This window comes from Colletes latitarsis, chromosome 11, assembly GCF_051014445.1.
Source record: "Colletes latitarsis isolate SP2378_abdomen chromosome 11, iyColLati1, whole genome shotgun sequence".
In the NCBI taxonomy this organism is placed as follows: domain Eukaryota; kingdom Metazoa; phylum Arthropoda; class Insecta; order Hymenoptera; family Colletidae; genus Colletes; species Colletes latitarsis.
Genome location: NC_135144.1, coordinates 23686231 through 23714078, shown reverse-complemented (window position 1 = coordinate 23714078; position 27848 = coordinate 23686231). Strand labels below are relative to the sequence as shown.

Below are 27848 nucleotides of genomic sequence, written 5' to 3'. Positions count from 1 at the left end.
TCCTGCTCGCAGTCGTTCTCCTCTCTCTTTCCCGGTCTGCACGAACGCTCGGGATCGTGTGCGTTCTCCCCCCTCTCTTTCTCTCAGTCTAACTCGCGACTTTCGTCCGTCATCGCATGGGAGTTCCTCCGCTATCAGACACCGTTAACAGCAGTCGGCGTCGAGGCACCCGCTATAACGTCTCTCACATCCCCGGGTGACGGTGCTCGCCGTTCCTGACCTGTCCGGCCGATGGGCCGCCCGGAAATCAGTGTCCTCGACACCCGGAAGCTAGCTTCACGCGCTGCGTGCATCGACGGACCGCGATCGGATCGAGAGAATCCGCGCCAGGACTCGAGGATCCTCGGGTGATTCGATACGAGCCGTCGTTTTCATGGATCTTCGTCGACGGGCTCCGAGGAGGAAGTGTCAGTGACGGAGATTAAGACCGCAGACCGTCGTGCATCGTTGGTTTCGTCGCTGTAAAAAGGGTGGAATGGTTTGACTTAACACTGCGGTGGTGCGACACGCTCGTGTACAGTGGGATTGTTCCAAGATACAAAGTGATCGAACTGTCCGAGCACGATGATGGAAGTGCAGCAGCAACACTCGCCGGTCGGGGTGGGTCCCTTGGACTTTTCGCGAAGGGGTGTCGCCGAGGCGTCCGCTTTTCGCGTCGTCAAGCCAAAGCAGACGGCGTCCTCGCTGGTGCATCAGCAGGCGTTGTCGCCGGAAGCGAACAACAACGAGCATCTCCAGGAGAGTCCGCAGATACCCGTCGAAGCCGAAGGTGAGGCTCGTTTCGTTATAAATTCCAGCTAAAACGTGTCGCATCGTCGCAAACGGCAATCAATTCTAAACGCAAATCGTCGTCGATCAAAGATAATGCGTTGTTACGTAATTTATCGCTAAAAATGTCCGTCCATCACGGTCGACGATCAAACGTGGAGCGCGCTCAGGCCGCAGAATTACATTTCCCTCGACCGCATCGAACCCGTGCTCCGCTCTCCGATCGTTTCTGCATCCCTCGCGCGGATTCCCGTCAACCCCCTGACATTCATCCCGTTGTCGCCTGTCATCATGCTATCTATTACCTGGCTATTATCCCTGCACCGCGCCTGCACCGTTCACGCCCTCGATACCTGTGCTCTCCGCGTGTGCACCGACGCGTGTGCGTGCACGCCTGTCAGTCTCCTCCGCTCGTGCACCAATAGGTCCTTGAACACGAGCCACCATTGGTTCTGTGTAGCGATTCGTCGACGCGCACCCACACCACGCGACAACGTTGCGTCGTCGCGGCATGCGTGTTCCCGTGCGTGTGGGTGCGTGCAGGTGCGTAAAGGGCGCGCAACGACGGTCGTTCAACAGGTGAGAAGGGACGAGTGGCATTAGATGGCCGCCTATACTAATACTGCTAATCGGGCTAATAGCTAACGCAATAATATCAACCCACCAGTGTGTCGACCTGAATCGGCCTAAGCGGTTTAAGCGGTAATTGCCAGGTGATGGGCAGGAGAGGGTTCCTTGGGGCGGTGTACTTAGTATCTTGTTTTGAGGCTTGGCTCCGAAGGGTGATACGCGATGATGAAGGTCGAGATACTTCGATCGACGCCTCCAGGTAATTTTCGTCAAATTTGTCTGGTATAAACTCAATTTCTATTGGAATTTATCCCATCGTGTTCAACCAAGACCGTCACTAGCTATAGCATCTGTCATATGCATATGTATTATACATATCGCTATCTTCTATCGATCGTTTGTTATATATATGTTTCATAAAAGAATGAGTTTTCTTCTTACAATAGAAAGTATTTGTAGTGAAAGTATATATAAGTTTAAAGAGATGCAACTGCATTCTTTTAGCAAATAGAAATTAATTTTTCGTTGTACTGGATCGAGTAAAAACAGTTAAGTTAATACTTTTTAATCTAAAGACTCTATCGGCGTTCACCAATATGGCGCTCAGAGGCACGTGCTTCTTCTACCCCTGTCTTTACATACAGTAATTGTTAGGTTTTGCTATATTGTCATTCGTTATTTTGATGATTAAGAATATATACTGTGGACTCTTTATAACGAGTTTAGTATGAGACATTAATCGACTTATTTAAATCCGTCGAAATAAAATTCTTTGTAATTCGCTGATTCTCAATCAGATTCAAATTTAAATGTAGCTTTTTCTCGTTGCTTTGCTCCCCAGATAATATCAGTATATGGCATACGTATCACTTATTTCTTATCCTCAAACATCAGTCTGAAATAGATAAATATATTTTGGAAACATTTTCCACGGGATGAATGTCATACTTTTATGAATATTTGATTGGTGGGTTCGACGCGTCCCTACTCCCCGTTACTCCTAGACCTGCTGTCTCATCACAATTCAATTCTAAACTTGTGGTCCCTAAATTAATACGTTCGATGGTATATTATACAAGACAGAAAATAGAACAGTGTAACGTGTTTGATTTCTTGCACAATATGAAACGAAAAATGTACTTTTCGTGGCGTTAATAAGTCAAACGATAGATACGATAGAAGACGAGAAGCAATTACTCGATAACAAGATCCTTGGAGCGAAAAATCTCCAATAAATATTGAAACCCGATTACCTATCGAGCAAAGTCCCATTCTAATGAATACTGCGATTCACTATTTTTAATTTCTACCCGACATCACTTCTTCCCCGGCTACCCTTCGAGGTTCTCTGTGTACCTTTGGCAAAGCTGAAGGTTTCCCCAAAGCAGATATCAACAAAGACTCACAGATTCGAGATTCGGCTGACAAGAATTCACGGGGATTCTAAGCGCGTTTCCCGGCAAGTGGCCCCGGCAAAATCGTCGACGATTTTCCTCTGGAAATCACGCTATAGGATTTACCGTTTATAGATTTACGACCGGAACGATAGCCGCGAAAGAGACACGCAGGATAAGCGTCGCGCGGACAAACTGCGATATCGTCGATGCTCACGGCACAAACACGCATTACCTGCAGTGTGTACACACGGCCGGGTATCGATGTTGTTATACCTAACCGCGCGGTCATCTTATCTCGGCCGCGTGGTGTGCTCGCTTTATAGGAAAATATGATTTATTTCTGATAATCCTGCGAGAATGAGATAGCCTTTGCGGCGTGGCGCGCTAATCTTCGTCCGCTATCTCAGATTATCCCGGCCGGTCCTATATTGCCCGGATTACGGATTTCATTCCTTCTTTCTTTCCTTTTTTCCGGTTCTTTTTTTCAAAAGTTCTCGATACGCCCGTCGATTTTAATCGTGACCGCGAAAGCTCGCCGATTTCCGGGAAACCGTCGCGATAACGCTTCGATCCGCGCCACGGACGATCTGAAAATTATATTCCCGGTATTGTGTCGTTTCGATGGAAATTCAGATTGACGCGCGCTTTGATTCGCCGCCATCGGTACCGTGCGTCCGCGAGAAGTTGTCAAACGAAAGGAATGCGGGTCTGATCGGTGCCTGGATCCCCTCCACTCGAGTTTAGAGTTTGTCGCCATTGGCCGTAACGACGAAAGAGGGGATTAATGGAACGAGCGAACCACCCTGGCTGGCCAACTTCTCGCGGACGCACAATACGCGAGGTCGCGGGCGCGAACTTCGAATTCCCAGCGCGTTACCGGATGCTGATCAAAGAGTCCGAGGAGGACGAATGGCGGGCGTCCATGGATAGGAATGCAGGCAGAAAAAGAGCGAAGTAATGGCCGGAGCAGGGTTGATAAATAGCGAAGGGTCGCCCTTCTTTCTAATAAAGACGCTCTTGTCGAGGGGTTGATCTCTCCTACGGACCGGGAATACCAAATTTTTCTCAGGGCTCGAGACGTCGGTTCTCCGTTAGCGGCGACGCGGACAATGATGCATGAACGATTCGGAAATATGTTCGATCGTTTCTCTGTTTCCTCCGTATTTACGTCGGTTTCGGGGTTTCACGTTTGATCGAGCCGAAGCCACGGATCGTTTTATACCGACTTTATGCTTTTCAGGTGGCTGCAACGTGCGTTTGATGTTCCCCAGACTGTGGGCCCCTTTTGGAAACGCCACCGAGGTCACGAACTTACCGCCTTTGCATAAGAGTCACTCAGGTATGTGAAGAAATTTCATGCAATAAGATTTGGAATGTTCTATTGTTTTTCCGTATAGTCTCCGTTTGTTAGGATACGTTTGAGTTAGGCTGTGAAATAGACTTGTTCGTTGTACCTCGATATTTCCCCTTTCTTGTTATACTTTTTTAAAAATAATAAAGGAACTAACGTATCTATACCGGTATACAAATATTGTTTATCTTTTTTTTTTAAATTTACTAATACGATCGATTTCATCTCTTCGATATCCTGAAATTGTCTACCTTGAACGTTGAATTTCATGTGATGAGGAAATTTTATTAAACACAAACTTCATTAGCAAATATTCATCGTTTTTCGTAGGATTGTTCTCCTTAAAATCAATTAAAAGTATGCTCTTACAATCCCAAGGAATCGTAAGTCATAATCTGATCATCGATTCACCGACTTTGCTTTTCTTGGAGGATTCTTGATAAGTCAACACCATTCCATGGACGCTTATTCTGAGTAAAGATCGTAATAAAGGACCAAGATTTCGTCTCTAGTCACGATAGCCTGTAAAATTTTGTTTCGCTGATTTTCCCAAAGTTTCAGAAACTTTTTAAAGCAGTCGTTGCGTTTTTTAAACGAAAGAATTCTTAGTCCTCATCTTACTTTCACTTTATTCAGACATAAATGTTTCTAGAGGATATATCTTTTCCCCAAACTTTCTTTATCCTTTGCTCGAGTCTCTTCTATACATATTTTACGAGTATAAGCATAAACAATTTTCTCATCAGCCCTTGCCGTTCACCCTAGTGGCTCAAGCTACTTCGAAGTGTCTGACAACATGTCCACGAACGTCACCAATTAGTCAGAACCGTTTATTCTGAATCCTCGTAGGTCAAACGGAATTCGTTGAAGTCAACGAAAATTAATCTCCCCCTCCGGTCGGTTCTTTGTGCCCGAACCACGGGAAATGAAAAATTTCGACGTCTAATGGCGTTTTAACGCGACAAAAATCCAGTTCGCCTCCGGGCATGGAAAAGGTGTAGATGGACGCGACCTCTCGTCGCGCGCGGCTTCCTCCTCAGCCCGGATGACGAGTAGTTTTTATTTGTCGATCGTTAAGAGCGACCGGTCGTCCGATGATTGGGATAAATGGTAGCACGCGTCATACCGTGGAGGGACATCGGCCCTTCTAACTCCTGCCGTCCCAATTGGAGCAGATTAGAGGCGCGGTACAGGGATTCGGAACGTCGGCCCCTTTGTGCTCGTACGACGGTCGGCCTCTTCAGTTCTACCTACCCTGAATTAGTAACATCTTGTCATGTTAAACGCTCGTGCATATACCGTCGTCTTCCGACTCCTTCTGGGTGCACGTGGTCATTCATTTGCAGCTACGTCCACCTATACAGTCGACTGATCCCAACTCGTCGCGGTCTTCCTTGATTCTTGGCGCACGCGATGTCTTTCTGCTCGCTGGCAACATTATTTAATTAACGACGGAACCGCTGAGCTTTTCCGCACGGGCCTACAACGCACACAAAACACGACAAAATATAATTTAAAAATGAACTACTAGTTTGGGACCTAACATTGCGGTCAACGACCCCCGAACAGAAAGAAATATTCCTTCCCTTCGATTTCTTACGCATGCATATTTTTTAATGATATTTTCGCGACTTTTACGACACACTTACGATCATACCGTTCTTTGGAATTTAAAAACGCAATGCTCGTAACGATTAAACAGTCATCCAAACTGATTCTTCGATCGAATCAATCGTAATAAGGCCTGAAGAGGACCTTATCCGTCGAGTTAAGCGCCGAACAAACATATTACCGTTTCACAAATATTAATACCGCCTTCGATCACGATACCCCAATCTGATAAATATTAAGCAGCGCATTTGGCGGGCCGGACGGTTATCGCTGAATTTGTCCTCAATCACGAAAATTCCATCGGTTTGGACAGGGCTTGATCGATGGCGGACGGTAGGAACGTCGCGTTGTTAACACGATTCGACGACGAATCTTCCTTGACAATCTGGTGATCCGTGTTACGATAGTTTCCCTCCGAGTGAGGAGTTTCGATCGATCATCCAGCCTCGCTAACAGAACGGGAATTAGGTTTAAATAGGTAGTGACGCGCGTCTGAAAAATTCGTTTTTGAAAACCCACATCGTCCCGTCGTTTGGATCCATTGACGCCCCATGGCCTTTAGTGGCAGAAGTCGGTGCGTACATGTTTCTTTGGTTGTGCAGGCAGGACGGAAGGGGTTTCGAACGGTGAAGCGTGTAACGGCTTTAATAGCGGCAGATCGCTACGCAGTAAACGACTGACGGACGACAGAAGATTAAAGTTGGCCGTTAACTCGATCTAATTGTTCCCCCGGCCTGGCCTTCCTTTATTAATCCACGTCCACAAGCATCTTCGGCATCGCCGTCATTGTCATCCCTTGTCACGAGCCTCCTCCTTGACGTTACTTGCGGATCCATTGTTGCGTCTCTGTAAATTGCCTTGCAACTTCGAGGCAAATCGTTGCTTACAGCGGCTGCACCGCGAAACGAGGCAGCAATTGGCTTTCGTCGAACGAATCGTGACACTGAACCGCAGGGCCATTATTACGGCCCTGAAATTTGGCTAGAGTCGCGACTGGAATTCAAGAAACTTGAACGTAACGAGAACTGATTCGATGAAACGAGGCCTCGTTTTACTTTTTCGATTCGAGGTCCATACTTCAATTTTCAATGTTCAAATTTTAATATGGTAACAAATTCTGATAGGTCAACCGTTTGAAGTAAATAGCTTTGGTAATAGCTATGATATTATAATGTGTTTGGAGTGATTTTTGGTATATATTCGTTTTCAAACAATTCATCGCCCATCGTCTAGAATAGAATGGAACTATGACTTCCTAAAATGTATCTTAACTCTATAACTTTGTTATTTTCGCAGATTTTTGTCGATCATTTAATTAAATATAAAGTTACCTTAATGTAGATTGTAAAGTTTTCACTGAATGTATCATAACATCTGTTTGATTTAATCGAGCAACAGAATGTCAGAAAATATAAGAGATATCTGTGGTTGGTAGTGAGATCGATCCAATAACATACTCATTAATATCGATACGTATCAATTCTAAAGTATTGCGTTGAGGTATCGATCAGCCACAGGTGGGTAAAATTCTTATGTAAACGAAAATTTTACGCGTTGAATAAAAATTAGAATTTGAATCGTAGAATGAAATATTTTGCAACGAATGAACAGAAATATTCGATCGGATAAGCTACTCCTAATACAAATATGCCCGTCTGATCAAAATACAGGATACTTTGGAACATGTGATTCAATCGAGCAAGAAAATGTAGAATAAAATTCGTAGAATGTTTCGTGTTGGAGATAATCGAATTGGATAATTTGTTGTTTGCGCTTGCATCGGGTTAACTCCCGTCTTAACGGATTTCGTTATACGCGACAACGTAAATAATGCGAATAATACTAATTTATTGCACATTTTAATCATTTTAATAACGATATTTAACGCAAGAACAACCGGGATTAGTCGTCTGTTGCGAAACCTGTCGTCGGGAGTTAGCCAAGTGCATGCGTATCTCACAAATTTTCAAATTCGATCATTTCGAAAACAAAGCGTTCTACAAAAAAAAAATGTCAGGCTATACATTCGACTTATTTTTGCATACATTTATCGAGCCACTTTTTGTTATCGTAAACGTTTTTCGTACTATCGATACAATTTAAACATCAAATATCATTGAGAATAATCATTACGTTTATCCTAGGTCAATACCTCCAAACTCGTTGATCTTGTAACGCAAACAATTTGGTAAAATTCAAGCTGAAAGTATTTTGGAGGATTCTGATGTTCCTTCTAAAGATGTCTAATTTATTTTTGACATATGTCAACATTCTATCAGTATCTTTTTTTACTTGCTTTTCCCCCCTTTCTGACTGTCGCGTATTATATAAATTCGATCGCCTCCACGGTCACATAGAATAATAACATCGCGGGTCGCGTTTTCCAGAATTTTTTCCCACCCCCGTCGTTTCTTGTCGCCGCAGTTTCGAAATAGAAATGCCACTGGATACGTGAAACGAATCTTCCACGAGGTTCCAGATGTACATAGGTTTCGCGCTTATACACGCGTGCACACGAGTACGCTCGCGTATGCAAGCACTGCCCGAACCCGGACCAAAGTAACCCATCTGCCGGACGGTCGGCACGATGGCGACGGTTTTTCTCGCCGGTTTGCACCGACGGTTTTTACCGCATTCCAGCGGGACCAGACGTGGCATTTGCGTAAGCAGTTCTTCCTCTATCTCGCTGCGAGTCACATCTGTCCGGACTTCCTCTACCTTTTTCTTTCGCCTTCAGTCCACGACTTGCATTACCTTTTGCTCTCTCGATTCCACCACCGACAGCCCCCACACCTTTTTTCCCTCGGCCACCGTCCTCTTCCCGTTTCGCTTCCATCTCTTTCCTGCGTTTTCTGAAACTCTCGGATCGTCGATGTCCCTTTTTGCGTGTACAGGATGCTCCAAGGCTGGCGGAAGAAACGTTAGGGGATGAAAATAAAAAATGGGGAAAACGTACAAATAAAACGTCGCGATAAAACGATCTCTCGAACAGATTCTTTTCGTGGAAAAAACGAATGGATTTAAATGAAAATTTATATTTAGATTTTCTTTCACGCGTGACCAATTTTAACGGGCGGTTTTTACTGTATTGTCTTCTTAAAATTTATGCAAGCAATACCGAAAATGAATTTTCCCGACACCCGTTCTTCGATCCTTTCTCGATAGAAGATATTTCGAATGCACATTTCGGACGAAAGGATGTTTCCTGAATGATATACGGAGATATTTTTATAGACATATCGTTGAAACAACGCGTAAATGTTTATATAAAGTATGATGAGAACTATGTGACACACGGATGACCTATTCAATTTTCCTTTACTATCAGTGAAAGTAATTTGTGTTCTCCAACTCATTACCGTAATCTTCTTCTAAAGTAGTAAACTGGCGGAATGGTTTGGGTTAAAGAGTATCAGTTAGGGTACGTCCACGTCCATCCACCACTCGTAAGACTACTAAATTTCACGTTCTCGCGGTTAATTACTTCAGTTTCCGTTGCAATACGATACAAAAATTTCAAACGTACAACCAATTAAGGCGATTCGATTATCGAATCAATCGTTCTCGTTTCAAGCGAGTAACAGTAAATACTTCTAATTATTCTCTGAACAAATGGTTTTAAAAAGAAAACAGTAATAGCAGATAAAATCTACACTATATACAATTACATCGAAGGTAACATCCCAAGATTTCCAAAATTCAACGAAGCTCTATCGTTTATCGAATCTCGACGAATAAAGTTCGAAAGACGTTCGTGCATTTTTTCTTTTTTTTCAACGTGTTCTAGATTTACCCTCCGATGCGTAATTAAGAGTTACCCTCTACTTGGTCGCAACTTTTCCCGCCTCTTTTTTTCCTGAATGTCGCGACAGACTCGCGGGCGGTTTCTCATTACATTAGAGCACTCTACCGAGACTCCTGGCGTATTTTGATTCGATTGCAAAGCCACCAGGAGACACGATAATAATCGGCCCCGCCGGCGGGGATCGTGGAGAGCTTTAAATGCGATTAACCGACACCGGTGCATTATGTACCCGGGCACGTGACCGCGTGTCACGCGCACGGATTATAAATATAATATACCGGGTGTAGATCGCGCGTACTACGAGCATTGGATTGATATCGCCCTTCGAGGGCGCAGGGACAGCCGGACCGTCTCGTTTCTGGCCCCCCTTCTGCTCTCGACCGACGAAATCGCGTCCGACTCTCGCGGACGTCGTAAATCACGACGAGATCGCTCACGATTATTAGAAATACCGCGCATTATTCGTCCGCGTGAACGAGGGGGCGGGAACCGGCCGCTCAGTACTTCGGAAAAAGGATCCTGGAATTTTGGAAACAGAGAACAGGACTTCCCAAACTTTTACAAGCTGACACTATTGCTTGATACTTTTTTTTTAACGGAAAGTTAAATAAAAAATGTCGCTTTACTATATCTACATCAATATTTTGGAATGTTTGAAAATCTATGATAGAGAGTATATTCGACAAACCGATGGTAAAAATTTTAAACGATAAAAGAATGAACTTTTCGTGCAAACAAACCAAAAATCTTGTCTTAAGCCTCGAAACGGCGACACGATCGCGAGCCGTCTCGTTGGTTAATAAAACTTCACGACGCCCCTTGCCGATTATCGAGCCCGATGATCGATCGTCGATGTGTTCACGACTATTGTACTGATTTAAATTCTCGCGTTGTTTTATCTGCACTTGGCGTGAAGTGCGATCACGAGTGTTGTTGTGTTTGTAAAAGTTAATCCCGTCGCGTACAGCGATCGATCTTGCTTTCCGTTTCCGTTCTGATTAACTTCTGTGACGAAACTTCGGCATTATGTTGACTCATGAAAAATTTTGATTCGATAAACGGTAGAGCGCGGATAGGAAATCTTGACATTGGAAGGCCGTACGTCGTATCAGGGAGTTCTCGTAAAATCACAGATATCACGCGTCGTGTTAGTTTTGTTAAAATTATAAAAATATTTATCAAAATATCAATTAATTTTCAGACACTCGTAGACGAGCGATTTCTCATTTTACCTATCGTTTACAAACTGAATACGAGAATGGACGACACTTGTCTATCAGTGTGTTTTTGGACTCGGAATAATTAGTCTTCTTATGGTTAACCGAGTTATAAAAGAACAGATTTTTTTGGGTCATTTTTACTGTCAGAGTTTAATACGTCTCCCTCAGGGATACGACCCTCACCAACCATACACCAATGGATAGATTGATAGGATCAGTTAACTTTAAATACAATCATTTTTTAATTTTAAAGAACACGTCGTTCGAGAATGTTTATTATTAGTATAATTTATATAAGTATCGAGAAAGAGTGTTCTCTTGGTCGATCAGGAAGCTTCGATTTTCTCTGATGTCTCGTTAAACCCCGTACCCCTTCTCCGGAACAGGCAAGAAAAAAGGACCATGTACGTGACTCAAATCTCATTCGGTCAGGTTCTTCCACCAGAGGAAACCTAATTTACCTTCTTCGTTGCTTCAGATTCTCCTACATCCTCGCTAAGGCCGCCTTATATTTCACGTGTCCTACGTACGTGACGTCGCTTTCACTTTGTCGCTTTTCAACCCTGCCTTCTGATTGGTACACGATGCAACTTCCTACTACGATTTTTTTGTCGTTGTTCGAATACACAAACGCCGATGTAATCGCAAAAAAGGAGACAGACAGTGGACAAAATTCTATTGTTATTCCAGGACAGAAAAACTAAAAACTTTGTACAGGTTTCACCATCTTCCTTCAGAAGCCTTTCATTTTCTGTTCGCGCGTTGATGATCATCAACAATCTCACTTCAATCTACAAATTGCTACTCTTGGTATCTATTTTGGTCTCTAGAATCTCCCATTAAAATTTTCTACTATCTTCAAGGTTATAACACCCTGTACATTTACTATCTCCCAATAAAATAGTTAAAGCTACGCGTCAAAAAAGTATCGTGACGCATTTGTCTCTGTCAATTAATTAATACTTCTCGTCGAATAGATACTAGACGAATTTTATTACGTTCCACGAAGACACCAAGCGAGACGAGGTAAAATTTTTCTTTCAGAACGACTGTCCTTCGGGGTGGGTCGCCTGGTGGGATCTCCGGCAACGAGTCCCTCTCCGTCTCACTCTCCCTGTCCGGACTCGCCGCCGTCGGACCGACGAGACGCGGAGGTCGACGTAGACGTCGACGAGGAGGAAGTGGACGTGGACGTCGAGGAAGTCGAGGACGATCGCGACGCCGCCTCGAGTCCACCCCGGTCCTCGACAACGCCCTCACCGACGAGCATCGCGACGTCGCCCGCTTCGAACCCGCCCAAGAAGTCTGGCGACACTTTCAGCGTTTCCGCCCTGCTCAGGCCGGATCCGCCATCCGCGCACATGCAGAATGCCTCTCCTCATCGCGAAACGGCGTCGATCGGCGGACATCCGCCGCCACCCGGATCCACGATGCTCTATCCGCCCCTTCATCTTCAGGGTGGACTGCTGCCCCCTCATCCCCATCATCCCCTATCGTACCTGCACCCTCAGTTGCTGCCTCATCATTTGTTACCCCCGCACCTGCACCCGTTGTTGCGCGGCGTTCATCCGGGTCACCCTGGCCTGCACTCGACTCACACGGCCCACGGGCTCCATCACCCTCATCCTCTCGGCGACGTCTACAGCTGCGTCAAGTGCGACAAGATGTTCAGCACGCCTCACGGTCTCGAGGTAGGTCTCCTACGACGTGAATTTTCCGCAGACAGAGCAATTTGTTGATTTATCGAACGTGCGCGGAATTCGACGGAACCCGGTGAAATTATTGATTGGACTTAACACGTCGGAAATTTCCGGTTTACTTTTATTCAGGGTTGGCTGGAGAAATTCCTCTCGTCCATTTACTGTGCCCTGATCGTATGGAAATCTGTTAGACCGATACTCACAGTTACTCTAGTATTATTGGATATAACACAGGGGAAGCGTTACTTTATACTTCTATTTCATTGGTTTTTGCATTTCTACTACTTTGACTTTTAAGTTTATTACAACAATGTTAAAACACTTTAAAAAGTATGATACATATCTAATGTTAATTAATGGGCTCGGTATGCAAACGATCGGCGTAAACGCAATTTTCGTAAGTGAAATTGATCTAGACGTTTCACGGGGAGTGTGATTTTTCCAGGTCCACGCTAGGAGATCTCACAATGGCAAGCGGCCGTTCGCCTGCGAGCTCTGCAATAAAACCTTCGGCCACGAGATCAGCCTAACGCAACACAGGGCCGTGCATTCCGCGGAGAAGGTGTTCGAGTGTAAGCAGTGCGGTAAAGCGTTCAAGCGTTCTAGCACTCTGAGCACGCATCTCTTAATCCACTCGGACACGAGGCCGTACCCCTGCCAGTTTTGTGGGAAGAGATTCCACCAGAAGAGCGACATGAAGAAGCACACCTACATACACACCGGTGAGCGATAATCTCCTAACATTTTAATCTTTGTCCTTTTAAGATTCTTAACGCGTTAAAGTATTTTACTGAGAAAATTCGGGTATTAGGTTAAAAGCTATATAAACTACGTTTTTTAAAAACAATGTACATCATCGTGCCTCTTATAAGCTCGCTGTTTTGTACATTCGATCCGAACCGAACATAAAGGGGTTAGAAGTTTAATACTTTAGAGAAAATTTCACTAGAGAATCTTAATCGCGACGATTTCATCTAGAAAGCTCTTTGCATTCACAGTGTCCGTGAAATCAAGTTCGTTAACCTTCGGCGTCCGCAATCGTGGAATTTCGTGATTCTCGTTCGCGTTTATGGCAGCGGGGATGCCGCGGATCAATTAGAGCAGAGCAACTTCGTACGATAAATAATGCAGTTAACCGTCTGGACGGAGTCTTGCCGTAAGCAAGAGGATCGAGCCGGATCGTGGCACATGTGGCCAGTGCATTTTAGGGTGCCGAGCCCCTCATTGCTAGCTTCACTCGGTAATAATCGTAATGTCTTTCGGGGTGGGCATCGTTCTGTCTTCCTCCATCGTGCAACTCTCTCGTTCGTGGATCTCACGACGCGGAGTGACACAGTAAACCCCCCAATCTTCGAATGAAACTTTTCTATGACGAAAATTGTCCGTGGGAAACGTGGACAGGCACCTCTGCCTCCCCCAAAAATAACTATCGCGAATATAGGCTTCCACTTTCGTCAAACGTATCTCGGATTACTGTGAACTCCCTTGAATATACTAAATCACCAACGAACAAATTTTGCAAGGCACATACGTACGTAGAACGCTCGTAGAAAAAGGAGACAAGTCCTTCTACACCTTAGAAAAAATATCTTACGTTTAGATCTTTTCTATCGATGTTGTCGATCAAAGATTGATGGAAATCTGAATATTTTTTCTGTGAAGAGAAGAATTTTTCAATTTTGAAACATTTATTTTGTTGTTACGTTTATTTACATACATACAACTGTTACTATTCTCGACAAAATCATGAAACTACGAAAAAATTTTCTAACGACGAAATCATCTTCTTGCCAGTTGATATAAAGGGAAATAAATCTGAATAGGATTTGTGAATTTTAGTCTTGAAGAGTACACCTGTTAATGCAAAATTTTCGCCATCGATGCGTTATTTTGCAAATTTAGAAGGATTTCCAATTTCCATCGAACATCTATCGTCATCGTGCATGACGGATTTCGCGATTCGTCGGGCGTCGTGACTATAGTTCGACAGTTTCTATCCCTGTCCGAAGTCGCAGATCAGCGCGAGGTAGCATCCCTTAGGTGGGCCGTGGATGAGCGTGGCGACGGTGTTGGGACACTTGACACTTAGGCGTCTTGGGGCTGATGGAGCAACGGTCCTGAAGGAGTAGGTTCTTCGAGGGTGAAAGCGAGCGAGAGGACCAAGGCGAAGGAGGTTGCGGGTGTGTTCCAGTCAGGGGTCTGGGTTTTGTATCGTTTCCATGGCAACCCTCCCGATGTCTTATCAAATTATCACCTTGTCCTCCCCCATGCTCCTCCTCCTCACGCTGTTCCTCGCTCTGACTGCCATTCGCCCTCCCCTCGTTCATTCTCCTCTGAAACAACCGAAGAAGGACCCGGCGAAAGAGGATACAAAGCGATGGTCACTTCCGTTAGGCTTCTAACAACCTATGGGACCTCTGTTCGTTGTCTACGCGCCTTTGTCCACCTTCACGCACCGGTCTGTCGAGGGTCGCCACGGAACATTTAATTCATTATTCAGAGGGATGAAAAATTCAGGCTGCTGGAAAGAGTCCGGTGTACCGTTCGCTGTTTCCTCGCGGCAATTTTACCCGCGAAACGAGGATGCCTCGTCTGTTTCACGCCCCCCATTTTCTTTCAATGCTTACTCGTCTCTTTGATTTCCCTGGGAAGTATCTCACTATTCTTTTAAACGTGTAGTCATCGGAATCGTCGAAACTAAAGCTTCTTTAATTTTACGATACTTTCTCGTCTTTTATATTTCTTAAGATACAAGTGAATAAAGTTACTCCCACTTGTATTTCACAGCTCTACAAACTTAATGTTTCAAAATGTTTTACAACAGTCCAAAAGAATAGGACTTAGAATCGACGCCAATTGTTCTTCAACCTGTGTCAGCCAGTGGTTCAGAAAACCACCCCTATCGACGAATCTTCTCCTTTTCGAAACCTCTGCTTCTCGACGTCCGCGCGACCGTTAACCATTTCAATTAAAATCCTCGATCATCGACCTTATCTCGACTCTCGCCCCTCGTCCCCCCTCCCCCTCACCCAAGTAAAACGAAACGAAATCCCTTACCGCCACGATCTCGAGGTGGCGTGCGTACGTGCGTCAAGCAGTAAACCGAGGGTGTTCTGGGACTCTGTCTGCTAATGATAATCAGTCCTCTCTTTCCAGCCAACCCTCCCCCCTCTCCCCCGTACGCAGTCCATATTCCCTTCGTCGTGAGCACGGGCCATGTGCAATAAGGGTGCGGCACCGTCGGATTCCCCGGGGACCGGCATGGCGTAACGTAAAATCATTATTAGGTAGGTAGGTAGGTGGTTGCTGGTGCACACGAGGGGTGGCGAGAGAAACGGAGCGACCAGGGGCCAGGGGGGATGGTTGAAGCGGCGCTCACGGGGTCGGGAAGTACGGGAATAAGAGCTCTGCAAATATTATTCGTGCGCGAGCCAGCAGCCGGAATAGCTACGAGGGGTCGAAACGTTACTTCGCGTTACCTTCGCTGTTAGGTGCGCCTTTTGGGGGAGAGGGTGCGTTCTCTGGGCCACCGGGTGGCTGCCACGAGTCAAGTGCAACGCGGGCTTTCGAGGGGGGTGGCTGCAAGGGGTTGACGGGTTCGGTTGACGCACCGGACCAACGACGACAGACCGACAAGTGGCACGTCCTCCCGATGAGAAAACATCGAACTTATCTGTTTCCGATGATCCTCCCTCGCCCCCACCTCGGAGCCCGAGAAAATATTACTCTTTGAAGTTCGTGCCGAGTGGCGGGACAAATGGACGTGATGATTTCGAGCGGACGATGAATTTCTTCGACGTGGGAGCTGAAAACTCTGCAACAATTAGAGGGGTAAAAATCAAATATTTTGCCGATCCATCGATAGGATCCAATGATCTTCCCGTTGAAAGAAACGGTTAAAACCCACGGAAAATTCGAATTATCGTATCGTGGGTCATTGGCCACGTCATACATTCGATTATCTCGAAAAGTTTGGTACGACGTCTTCTACGTAAGGGTTGTTAATGCTATTAAATTTTAGAGAACGTAGGCAAAAGAAGCAGGGAGCGATAAAAGGTTCAATAAAAATTTTACTTATATGTGTTTCCAGTGTAACTGTAAGAAAAAAATTTATTCCATCCCCAATAATTTCATTTTCATTTATTTTTCTAACTGTTCACTGGCTGAAACGATCACTGTAACTTTTGCAATATGATGGATAAAGTGATTTTATAGAAGATCACATTCTATGCCTACATCTTTGCCCGTGGACTGAAGATTATCTTCGGTTCGTAATCACCGATCTGTGATTACAAGAAAATGTTATCGATCAAAAGCTGCGTCTTTCTGTCACCGGGACAATCGAGTTGCTGGTTGCACGCGTCCTTAAACACACATGCTTGCGACGCGATCGAACGCACAGCAGCGGCCACCGTGTTTTCACAATAAACACAACCTGTCCACCGTCGTGCAAAGTAAAGTCTAGAGGGGCGAAGATCGCGAGGGTTGCAATCGGTTCCGCATACTTCTCGATCTCATCGTACAGACGAGCCTATATAAGCACGATGTTTATGCTCCTAGAGATGCTGGGCGCTTCACTCGCAAAGAGACGGCCCTCCTTTTTAGTGGTTCAATCACGCTCGTCGTAAATCGTCATCGATTCGCTCTTACGCGAGTTCCCGGGATGTTCGTACAACGTTCTAACGTTTTATTTCAATCAACTCGAGAACTCGGTCGGCCGGGAAACGTTGCAACGATCATGGATCACGAACGAAATTTCGTAGTCCTCGTCATCGTGTTTTCGAGTTTCAATAATCACTGACGGATACGTTAATCTTGCACGATACTTCTACTAGTATTTATCAAGACTTTTTATTTAAAAAAAAAAAATGAAAATGGACGAAATGTTTGAGAAATATTATTTTCACGATTTAAGGGAGAATCTTCTTTTAAGTCGTCGTTAAACGGGCAATTGAAAATTTTAAGATGTAACAACTTATCTCCTTTCTCGTGATCTAGAAATTCCAAATGCGACAATTTCCACGAACGTACGATGAAAACGATCGAAGCGTTTGGTGCTGGTCGTCGACAGCCAGTGGTTTCGATAGATTCCACGGCTGTTGGTCGAGGCGAACGATACATTCTGGAGAACACGAAACGCTTGCCGGTTTGCGGTCGAAAGGGACAGCTCTATAAACACGAAAGAGATACGAACGCGTTCCGTCCGCGTATTATGAATTTAGCGGTGGCTCTAATGTAGGGATACCTGGCCGAACGTCTCCCTCAAACTCACCTCGAGGGTGCGGTTATCGTATACCCGGCGAGATACAACCGTGCAACCTATACAGCCACCTTTGTGGCCGCGTTCGCCGTACACGCCTGCGGACTCTATCTCCGTCTGTCCCCCGTTCGTCCCTCTCCTTTTGTATGTAGACGAGACGGGGCTATTAGAGGTTTCCGGCTGACTTGGCGCCCCCAAGCATCGGGGGTGCCGCAACATCCCTCTAAGCTGTTTAAACTTCGCGACATGCTCCGAGAACCGCCCTCGGCCCCCTCACCTTTACTCTCCTATCTTTCGTCCCGCTTTCGTCTTTACGGCTCGTTAGCGACGCCGACGCATCCCTCTCGGTGGCGAAATAATGGTACACGTGCTGCACCGGTCGCGAGATTTTTGTCCAACGGACGACCATCGACGTACGAACGATTCTACTTGGTAAACATTCTGCCTCGAATAGTAGTTCAGTTCATTTTTTAATCTTCCATCGAAGTTGGTATTGTTTTGACATGTTTTGTCACTGACATATTACACAAAAGCTAGTTCATTAGAGGTTTATTTTTACAAAGTCTGCGTGCCTTATCGATATGAGATCAACCCGTGTAGTAAACATTACTCTATTACGTATTACTTGCATATTTATCATCTCTTCTGTGCATAATATATTTCTTGCATAAACGTCGTATGTTCTTTGCATATCTTAAGCGCGCGTCCTTAGTCTAGAAACTGCAGTTCACGGAAGGGCGTAATATTACATCAACGGTTACGAGTATATTACCAAACAAATTCGATAGACAACACGATCTTAAAAGGTAACCAAAGTAGATTTATCCGGTAGCAAGAGTTTGATCCACCAGCGGAAGATGGCTTCCCCAGATACTGTTGCCTCTACTCTGCACGAGCTGGAAATGTAAATAGGGTTAGATCCTCTTTGTTCGTTAGACTAGACGGCGTTATATTTAATGTCACACCGGTGAGCGGCGTAAGCAACCGATACGGCATTAAACATGCAAATTCACCGGTATAACGTTCCGCGGGAACCAAGGCATCGTATCCATATAGCGGCGAGTGGCGCATAGTGTTCATAGTGAAGCGGCATGATTAAATTTCCAGGGATATCGACATGCCAGGAGCACGTCAACCCCTTCCACCTGGCCCGCCATATCTCGCCAACTCATCCCCCCGCATCCTCCTTTTTCGCTTCTCGACCTATCCGCGTAACCACCCGCGCGAACCGGCGGCCCCAGGCTCGGGGGGTTGAAATTAACTGCAGCCAGAACGCGAGCGTTGCATCGGGCGCCATTCATCCTCCTCGTATCGCGCGAGAACAGACTGAAACAAAAAGGAGACGAGCACGAATACGTCACGATGAAAATCTTTTTACCCGTTTTAATTATGAAAGTTCTTTGGATGAATCCAAAAACGAACGTTCGTTTATACTCCGAGTAGAGACAGTGACGAATTAATTCGTTCGCATATTTTCGGCGTAAAGTAATCGACATATTAACAGCGACTATTCTTTAGTAAATGTTACGGATTATATTTCACACAAACAAAGAAGTCACAGCCGCATGCACCCAGCATGTAGTACTACTGCATGAAAAGAAATTTTTCGGAGAAATTAAAATATCTCAAATCGTTCTGAAAAAATTATTTTTAGCTGCGAGGATCAATTACACTCATTTTTTATGAATAGACATACCCCCGAAATCTTACGCACTTTCGAGAAAAAAAATTCTTTACTGAAAATGCAATGTCTGATCAGAGACACGAATGATTCCCCTGAAATGTCATGCGTGTGTTTAAAACGTCATAACTCATGAACGGATTGGATATTTTAGTGAAGAATATGTAGAAATTCTAAGAATATTCCGACACTATATTTTTAGGATTAAGAGACAGTAATTTTTAAACGAACGATGTATTACTTTATGAAACGATAATTTTATATCGTGTACTCATTATCGCCAAGATGATGCTTGATCATCTTCTTTCCGTGTTAATCTTTTGTTGTTTGCCAATCGAGTCCCCAATAGTGATATTGAACAGATACGCGTCGCTAAATTGAATTGCAGCTTAAAGTATTAGATGCTATGATTTCCATTATCTCGATCGTTTGGGACGTTTTTCTCTTCGCGTCGAGAGCAGAATCGTATCTATTTTATTTACCTTTGGACGGCGATCCGATTTCTCGGTGCAATTTAAGTTCCCGTCTATAATTCGTATCGATAAGGGAATTGATATTAATGGCTTTTATTGGACAATCTCAATAGTCGGATAAGACAAAGTCGTCTGAGTCACAATTGTCAATTAAGGTGCGCGTACACGAAAGCAGGACTGTCGAGGGCCCTTCGCGCGGACGGTGCAGATCGGATTTGTCACGATTCCTAATGTTGATCGACGCCGTAATAATTTAATAGCCATACATCCGCCGTGATCGCCCGGGAGAGGATTATTATTGCGGATCCCTGCGGTATACCGAAAGCACTAAGGAACTAACAGACTTAGCTCGTGTATCGTGTTTCTTACTAGCTACGCTTCGTGCCTTCTCCCTTCTTACGTCGTCGCGACTCAGTATTTGCAACCATAAACTATATTTGTTACGTGGTATTGCGCGAAGAAACGATAAGTATCGATTATATTACAAAATAAGTACACGCCTCAGATATCTGTGCCCGCGAACTGAGGTACCTCGCAACTTTGTATTTAATAACACTAACTTTGATAAGAATTTTTAATCGTCGTTAATCAATAAATCAATCTAAATGATCTTTACGACCGTAGATGCCAATAAACCGTACGCGAAGATAGATGTTTCTTTTCTAACGAAGAATTTTTTCAGAATCTTAACTTCATCGAGTACATCGTGAGAAGGAATCCTACGAACGGGGATATTAAAAAGATATAATTTTTAGGGTTATCTATATGCATTTTACCTTTTTGAAATTAATTTGGTGGCAATCCTGGATACCGACAATGGTTTCCAAGGCGTCGATGTTCCTCAGCCGACATTTTTCATCCCCCGAAAAATGGTGGTCGCCGATTTTTTCGTGTTTACCACGCATTTCGTCGTCGGGACGGAATATCAGTACCGTGCAAAACATTTCCAGCTTCGACCGCCGTAAATTCCCAGGGCTGTGCTCTTGTCATTGGCGCCCCTGGACCCACCCACGCATCCGTTGTCCACCCCTCTGAGCCCGCGGAACGATGTAGACGGTCCGTGCGTGGTAACGTGTAAAACGCGACGGAAGGTTATACGCGTCGCTGTAGTTGTGTCGACAACGCAACCCCCGTGTTACCGTTTCAGCTCGTTCCTAGCCACTCGATCCGCTACCAGCTACGATAGGTACTCGTGTACGCGTGAAATAGTAAATACAACCGCGTTGTTGGACCAACCTTACCCCGTGGGACTGGTAACAGTCGTTGACTGAACGCTGTTGGACGAACGCGTTCGGTTGTCCAGTTACACAGCGACAAGAAATCTAAAGTGTTTCGGAGGGGTGGGTCGAGATATATCTATGGGCTGCTGCAACCATTCTCTCTGCTTGAACGAAAATGTCAATTAGTTCGATAACGTTCAGTTCCGATAAACGACAATACGAAAACCCATCGGGCAAGCGAGAACTCATTTTGATATCAGTGCCATCAATGATATTTTAAAAGCAATTCTCCAAGCGCGCCAATTATCGATTTAAATTTTATTTCTCAACTAATTTTGATTGGAAAAAAATAATTCGTTGAACCGTTTCACTCGCGTATTTGTATTTCTATTTTTGTCGTCTTTATTATAGCGAAAAGAACTTTGAAAAAATTGAAGAAATATATGTTTGTTTCGAGTCGCGATCAACGTAAGTCCTTGTTGAATTGGGACTTGAAAATTTGTATGCTCTACGATAAGGAGACGAACGTTCATTCATTTAACAGAAAGCGTATAGGAAGATTGATGATTTTCCGCGACGGTCGTAAGAAATCCCATTCTTCGATCGAAAGGAAAGACGGGGAGGATCCCGAATGAAAGTACCTGGATTCCTGTTTCTGTTTCGTGTGACAGAAGCAGAGCTCGCTGGGAAAGATCCGCTTGACATCGCCGTGTAACGCTTACGCGAAGCTTTGCAGACGCGCAAGAAAATCCATGCCGCCCTCGATATGAAATATGAGATATGGTACTTTCCTTCGATTTTCTCTTTCTCTCGTCTCTCGCGAGGATTTCAGTTAGAGGGTAGGGTCGCCCCCAGAGGGTCGGAACGTGGTCGATGAAGACGAGAGGAAATCAATGCCTCAGCCAGAGTCCAGTTCACCTTCGTCTCTCTTTCCCGGCCACTCCTCGCCGCCGTTTTTCATTTTTCATTTATTTACATTATTTGAATAGGACAGGGAATTATTCGGACTTCGTTTTAACGATTACATAGTACTTCATAAGAGAATTATACAAGGAATGCCATTCTTCATATACTGGAGATTGTGCAGAAGATTGGGTATTTTATGCAACGATGTAACATCATTCTGTAGGATGAATAATGGACGATATATTAAAATGAAGGTTTTCGTGTATCAGTATACTTATCGAGACGTGACATGAATTTTTTAATACAACTTTAATATTGTTTGAAGAATTTAATTTCTTTTAGTTTTAACGACGCCAGTTTACGCCCTCGTGGTGTCCAAGGTTATGTGCTCCTTTTACTCCTGCTTTGTCATACTTCTGTTTAATGTTATAAAAATAAGTAGAATAAAAAACAAATTCTAACTTCAAAAGTTAAAATTAACTTGCGTTAAAACTCAAATAACTTTCTTCGTTCTCAACTCCTACCACGTGAACATTCTTTGTTTCCACTCACGCCTCAAGAATTAAGATTACGTGTTTATTAAGATTAAGAAATTACTTTTATTTCAATAGGACACGTTATTTCCTTCAAAACGAAAGTTGTCTTTGCCCACGAAATTTACAATGTTACAGTGAATAAACAAGAACAGCTGTCCAGAAAGATTGAATAAAGTTGTGCAAAGTATCCACTGGGATAAAATATGAATGTTAGTTTCGTAATTAATACTAAAAAAGACTATCTACCTACAAGAGGAATCGAGAGATATTCAAACACACCATTTATCACTACAAATTTGTAATCTATAAGAACACAAAACATTCTTTTAGACATCCCAATACCATAACGAGGACACCTTCCTTTTTTCCTCAACAGTTTTCAATCCGATTGCACAAAGTATCCTTCGATGGTAGTACATTTCGTTTCAATGTACGATTAAAAAGCAGTTAAAAAGCAAAGTGACAATAATACAAAATATTCTTTTAGGCGCCCAAAATCTTTGATTTATCAACGACCACTACGATTCGTTCTTACCGTAACGTGGACATCTTTCCCCTTTTTCCTCGGCAGTTTTCAAGTATCGACGTACAACGGACAGAAAAGGAAATAAAAGAAACATATTTCTTCCGTCGACGTCGAGACGGTTTCGTCTCGAACGATCCCGGGACTCGGCCGTCCCGACGGCGGAAGCGATCAAACTACCGTCTTGGTTTCCCGCTCTCGAAAGTTCCTCGAGGCGGACGGAGGGTTGAAGGATCACGGGGATGATGTTTCCAGCGGGCTCCTTGACGGAGGGCGGGGTGCAAGGAACGCGAGGAAGGGAGGGAATTAGCGAAGGAGAGGAGCCTCGCAAGATTTCCGGGAGTTTAATATAGTTTTAGGGGCGTCGGCCGACGGCGCAGGGGTGTAATGGCGTCTTAAACCTCAGAGGCTCTCAGTCTCGAGTTTCTCGGTCGCCCTCGGTGTTCGTTCGGGGTTCGCGCGGCCTTTTGAAAAATTGAGAGCACGGAATCTGTACTGCGACCGGTTAAATCTTTGACCAGATCGCTGCTCTCGCTTTGGAACCACGTAGTTGAACGAACGACGCCCGTATCCTCGCGTGGACTTCTCGTGCGACCCGGGTGACGAAGGAGACGTGGAATGCACGCGAGTGCACGCCCCCAGGAGCCACGGTAGCTGGGTCTCACCGGGAGATAAAGACGGAAAGGGCAACCTCGGTGCGAGAGCTCCGACGGTTCTTGATTTTTATGACCGCGTAAATTCTGGAAGACGTCCCTCCTCTTACACGGTCTCCTTCTTTTTCCTGCTTCTCCACCTCCGCGCTCTGGAACTCTCGTGATACGGAATTACTTCCGTTCGATGTCCTTCGCGGGTAACGGGAATTCGCCGGAATATTTCAAAAGGTTGAAGTTTCACGATGGAATTTTTTCGGTACGATCCCTCGGTACGCCGTGCACGAAATAGTTCCGAGGCGCCGTACCACTTTCCCTCTAATACATTATTTCCTTTACAACCGCGCGCGGTTTCCTTTCACCCTTCCCTGCCGTTTCATTATTTTTATTTTCCTTCCCTCTTTTTTTCCGTTGCCAAACGTCATAAATGTACGGAGTGATTTTTCGAACCGATTCAGATCGAACGGCGAAACCTCGGCCGTGGAGGTTTTTGATTTTACGGCTGCGTAAATTTCAAACGACCCCACCTACGGCCACCTTCGTTCTTCGTTCTCATTTCTCCACGGGTTTCCAGCTCCTACGCTTAACGCCGTGAAAATTCTATTCATTCTGCCGTTTCATTCGAGCACGGAGGACTCCGTGGAATTTCATCGAGCGCCTGCACCGGCGAATTCCGCTGGCTCGCCCTTGACGACGCACCCTTAACCCTGAATCCTCCCTTGAATCTCGATTTGAAATGTTCTGAAATCGTTGCGGTTGTTCTCCGTGCGAAATTCGAATTGTCTCTTCCTTGGACCCCCCTTGGGTTACTCTTTGTCTATAATTCTAGATCGTACGATCGCTGGACTCGAGATCGATTTAAATTAGGACGAAGCTGATCTATGTATATGAAATTTCAAGTTTTTCTTTTTTTGGAATTTTTAGAGTGGTAATGTGTTTAAAATGCCTAGCATTGAGTTTAAATAATTGTGTAGCAATCTGTTTATTAGTGTTAATGAAATAACTAGGCCCTACTTAAACAGAATTATCGTTATATCTTTTGTAGAACAAAATTGGAAATAAGCTACTGATATGATAGATTTTTTATATAATTTTTTAATCCAGTACATATCCACAATCTATACTAAAATATCTTCGACTCTGTCTCGAACGATTACCAATTTCAATGATTCCAAATTTCGAATGGTTGATCGTACCCTCGACCCTTAAAATCTAACTCTGATCGAGCCCAACCGTCGAAACGTCGTTAGCAGGAGAGGGGGTGGGGGTGAAATCAAAACGGCGCGCAGTTTATCCGAAAAGAAATCAAGATAACGATCGGGTATAATCGGAAAGGCGATCGACGGGCCGCTCGTATCGGCCGGGCGAGATTGAAGGCTCGGCTAACGAGTTGTTTATGGATCCACCCACCGCCTCACGGTGATCTCGAGCGTGTGTGTGAGCGCGCGCGCGCTTGGAACTCTCGGACAAACGTAACCAACGACGGCGCGGGCGTATAGGGGAGTCCATTAACGGGCCTCCGCTGCCCTCCGGTAGCATAGTTCGCATTGCTGGAAACCTCCTCCCCCTTCTTTCGCCCTGATCGTGCTGTCTGCCTCCCTCGTTCGCGGAAATTCTTCCTCCCGCCTGGGCTTTTTTCGTCTCCCTTTTTCCTCCGCGGCTATCCGATCGTCCGTCTCGCCCTCCCCGTCCCTCGAAATCATTTCTCGCTGCTCTCTCGCGTCGCGCTTTCGCCATCGGGAGCCACTTCTCTTTCTTTCGCTAGTCGACCGCCGGGTTATCCCGCCGGTAGTCATGGTAACGCGGGGGTTGGAGCCGCCCCTGGCCGCCAATCAGAACTCGCGGCCGCAGCGAGAGAGAACGAACGGCTACCAGTCTCTGCTCCTTCCACCCCTCTGTGCGCGCCATCCCCTCGCGAACGCTCGTCCGGACTGCACCACCACCCCATCGACCACCCCCTCGCAACCCTCGTCTCCATCAGCGATCTCTTCTCTCTGCCTCGCGCCGCCGGGAAGGCTGAGATTCTCGCTTGGGAGGAAATCTTGACCGGGCGTGCCCCGCATCCGTGATACCACCCGCTGGAACACCTCCACCCTTCTCGGGGTGCTTCTCCGTCGGGATACGTAGAAGCTCGTGGCACCTCGCGGCCGCTATCACCAGGCGAGCTAAGCACCGCGGTCCTTTCCGAATTAGCGCTACCGACCCTCAGAATACCGTGCCTGGGGCGACCGAATGGCCTGTCGTCGGAGAGATTTCGATCGACTTGTTTACGTATCTTGTAACTTAATTAATGTATTTTTCAATATTGTGATTCATAACGCGCCAAAGCATTTACTGACAATTGTGATCCGTATCAGAAAAGTTTCAATCAATTCCAATTGCCAATGAGCATCGAGTTCGTTATTTACAAACCCAACATACAGACTTGCAAAATTATTTTCCTCTACTATAACTTAATAAGAAAAAGGCCCTTCGATTACTCAACGTTGACGCGCGAGGCAAAGTTGCGTCCCGGTAGCGTTAAGGTCGAGCGAACAAAAAGGTAAAATCTGACGGGGTTCCGTAATTTCTGTTTCAGGGGAGAAACCGCACAAGTGCCAGGTATGCGGAAAGGCGTTTTCCCAAAGCAGTAACTTGATCACGCATTCCAGGAAGCACACCGGCTTCAAGCCGTTCGCTTGCGAGCTCTGCGGCCGCGCTTTCCAACGAAAGGTCGATCTGAGAAGGCATCGCGAGACCCAGCACGCCGATCTGAACGCCTCCCAGCGACCGGCGATCGGTGCTATCCCCGGACAGAATTCTCTATCCAACGGTAACCCGACAATGATGCAGTGAACGACGCTCGAACGATAATCGAGGAAACTGTGTACGCCACCCTCCGAGGGGGCAAAGTTGGAAACGTCGCGAGGAAACGTTCCTTTCGCTGCAATCGATGAACCCGCGTCCGTTCGTCGAACGTGAGCGCGAACTGTGTACAACGGCATTGTACATTCGCAAGAACAGGACTATGTATTTATTATTTAACAATTCGAAACGACGCGTTCGTTCGAGCACGACGTTGCTGCAATGGTCTCGCGTAGGATGCGACCATGTGTTCCAAACGGAGCTATAGACGGACAAGCGTAAGCGATACGCATTATCGTTACCAAAGCTGTACATTCCATGCCGCGATTCCAGCAAGAAAGTATAGGGCAGAATAGAATTTTTCGACGATCTTTTATTCTCGGGCGGAGCACGATATTACTCGTCGACGAGACGCGTGTCTCGCGGATCCGCGAACGATCCAGAGAACCGATCGAAGAAGTTTCTTTGTTCCGAACGTCGCTACTCTCCGTGTTGAATCGTTCGTTAAATACCGATAATCGATCACTGTACTTCTCTTATTAAGTAGTCGTTTACGCGTGGCTTTTTGCGACGATTGAACGAGTATTCTTTTTTTTTTTTTTTTTATTACACGATTCACTAAATTGTACTTAATCGAACTCTTACCCGAATTTGGTATACTCGTGGCCGTTTGATAGTTCGTTTAATTTCTCTTACGCATTCGAATTTTAATTTTTATCGAGAGCGACGAACTTTTCGGTTTGGTACTCGTTCGGTCGTCGTCGATCGACTTCGTGTAAAAAAGTACGATGGAAACGTACTGTATTTTGCATATCTCCCGCACCTATCGTTCAAGAAAGGGCATCTCCTACTCCAAAGTTGCAACTGTGACCAAAAAATACTTGTAAATAAATTAGCACCGTATCTCGCCTAGCCTAAGCGTATAAATATATACATAATATAAATACGACTATAAATACAAACGAGTCGAGGCTATAAATATTATAAATAGAGACGAAACACGCGTTAGAGGGCGGATTTGTTCCAAAACAGGGGTGGAGAAACGTCTCCGCTCCGTTGGTAAGTCTCGCCAAGAACAAGTAATTGTATTCTTCCTCTCTTCTCGCTACCAAAGTTTTTATTGTTGTACCATTACTATCATTATGTAATTATTGTAATTAGAAGACTCGCTATTAATATTATTGTCATTATTATTATTATTACTATTATTATTAATTATTATTATTATTAATAAATGCTGTTACCATTTGTAATTCATTTTCAGTGGCACGATCAATCCCTTTCATTCGAGATAAATACTATCATCGACGCACTGGATCGAACCGCAAGTCAA

General features: G+C 45.0%; 1 protein-coding gene across 1 annotated transcript; it reads left to right on the top strand.

Moving 5' to 3' along the window:
- Positions 1-128: 128 nt before the first annotated feature.
- LOC143347423 (uncharacterized) lies at positions 129-27848 on the top strand. The gene is made up of 5 exons (XM_076776565.1): positions 129-769; positions 3976-4074; positions 11767-12413; positions 12868-13144; positions 26250-27848. The coding sequence occupies exons 1-5, from the start codon at positions 565-567 to the stop codon at positions 26504-26506; spliced, it is 1485 nt and encodes a 494-aa protein (XP_076632680.1). The 5' UTR covers positions 129-564; the 3' UTR covers positions 26507-27848.

Bases quoted from the DNA above. Each gene is read 5' to 3' on its own strand.
- LOC143347423 (XM_076776565.1), top strand. From the start codon at position 565: ATGATGGAAGTGCAGCAGCAACACTCGCCGGTCGGGGTGGGTCCCTTG. The intron at 770-3,975 runs GTGAGGCTCGTT...TATGCTTTTCAG, and splicing joins GATACCCGTCGAAGCCGAAG to GTGGCTGCAACGTGCGTTTG. The intron at 13,145-26,249 runs GTGAGCGATAAT...TTTCTGTTTCAG, and splicing joins GCACACCTACATACACACCG to GGGAGAAACCGCACAAGTGC.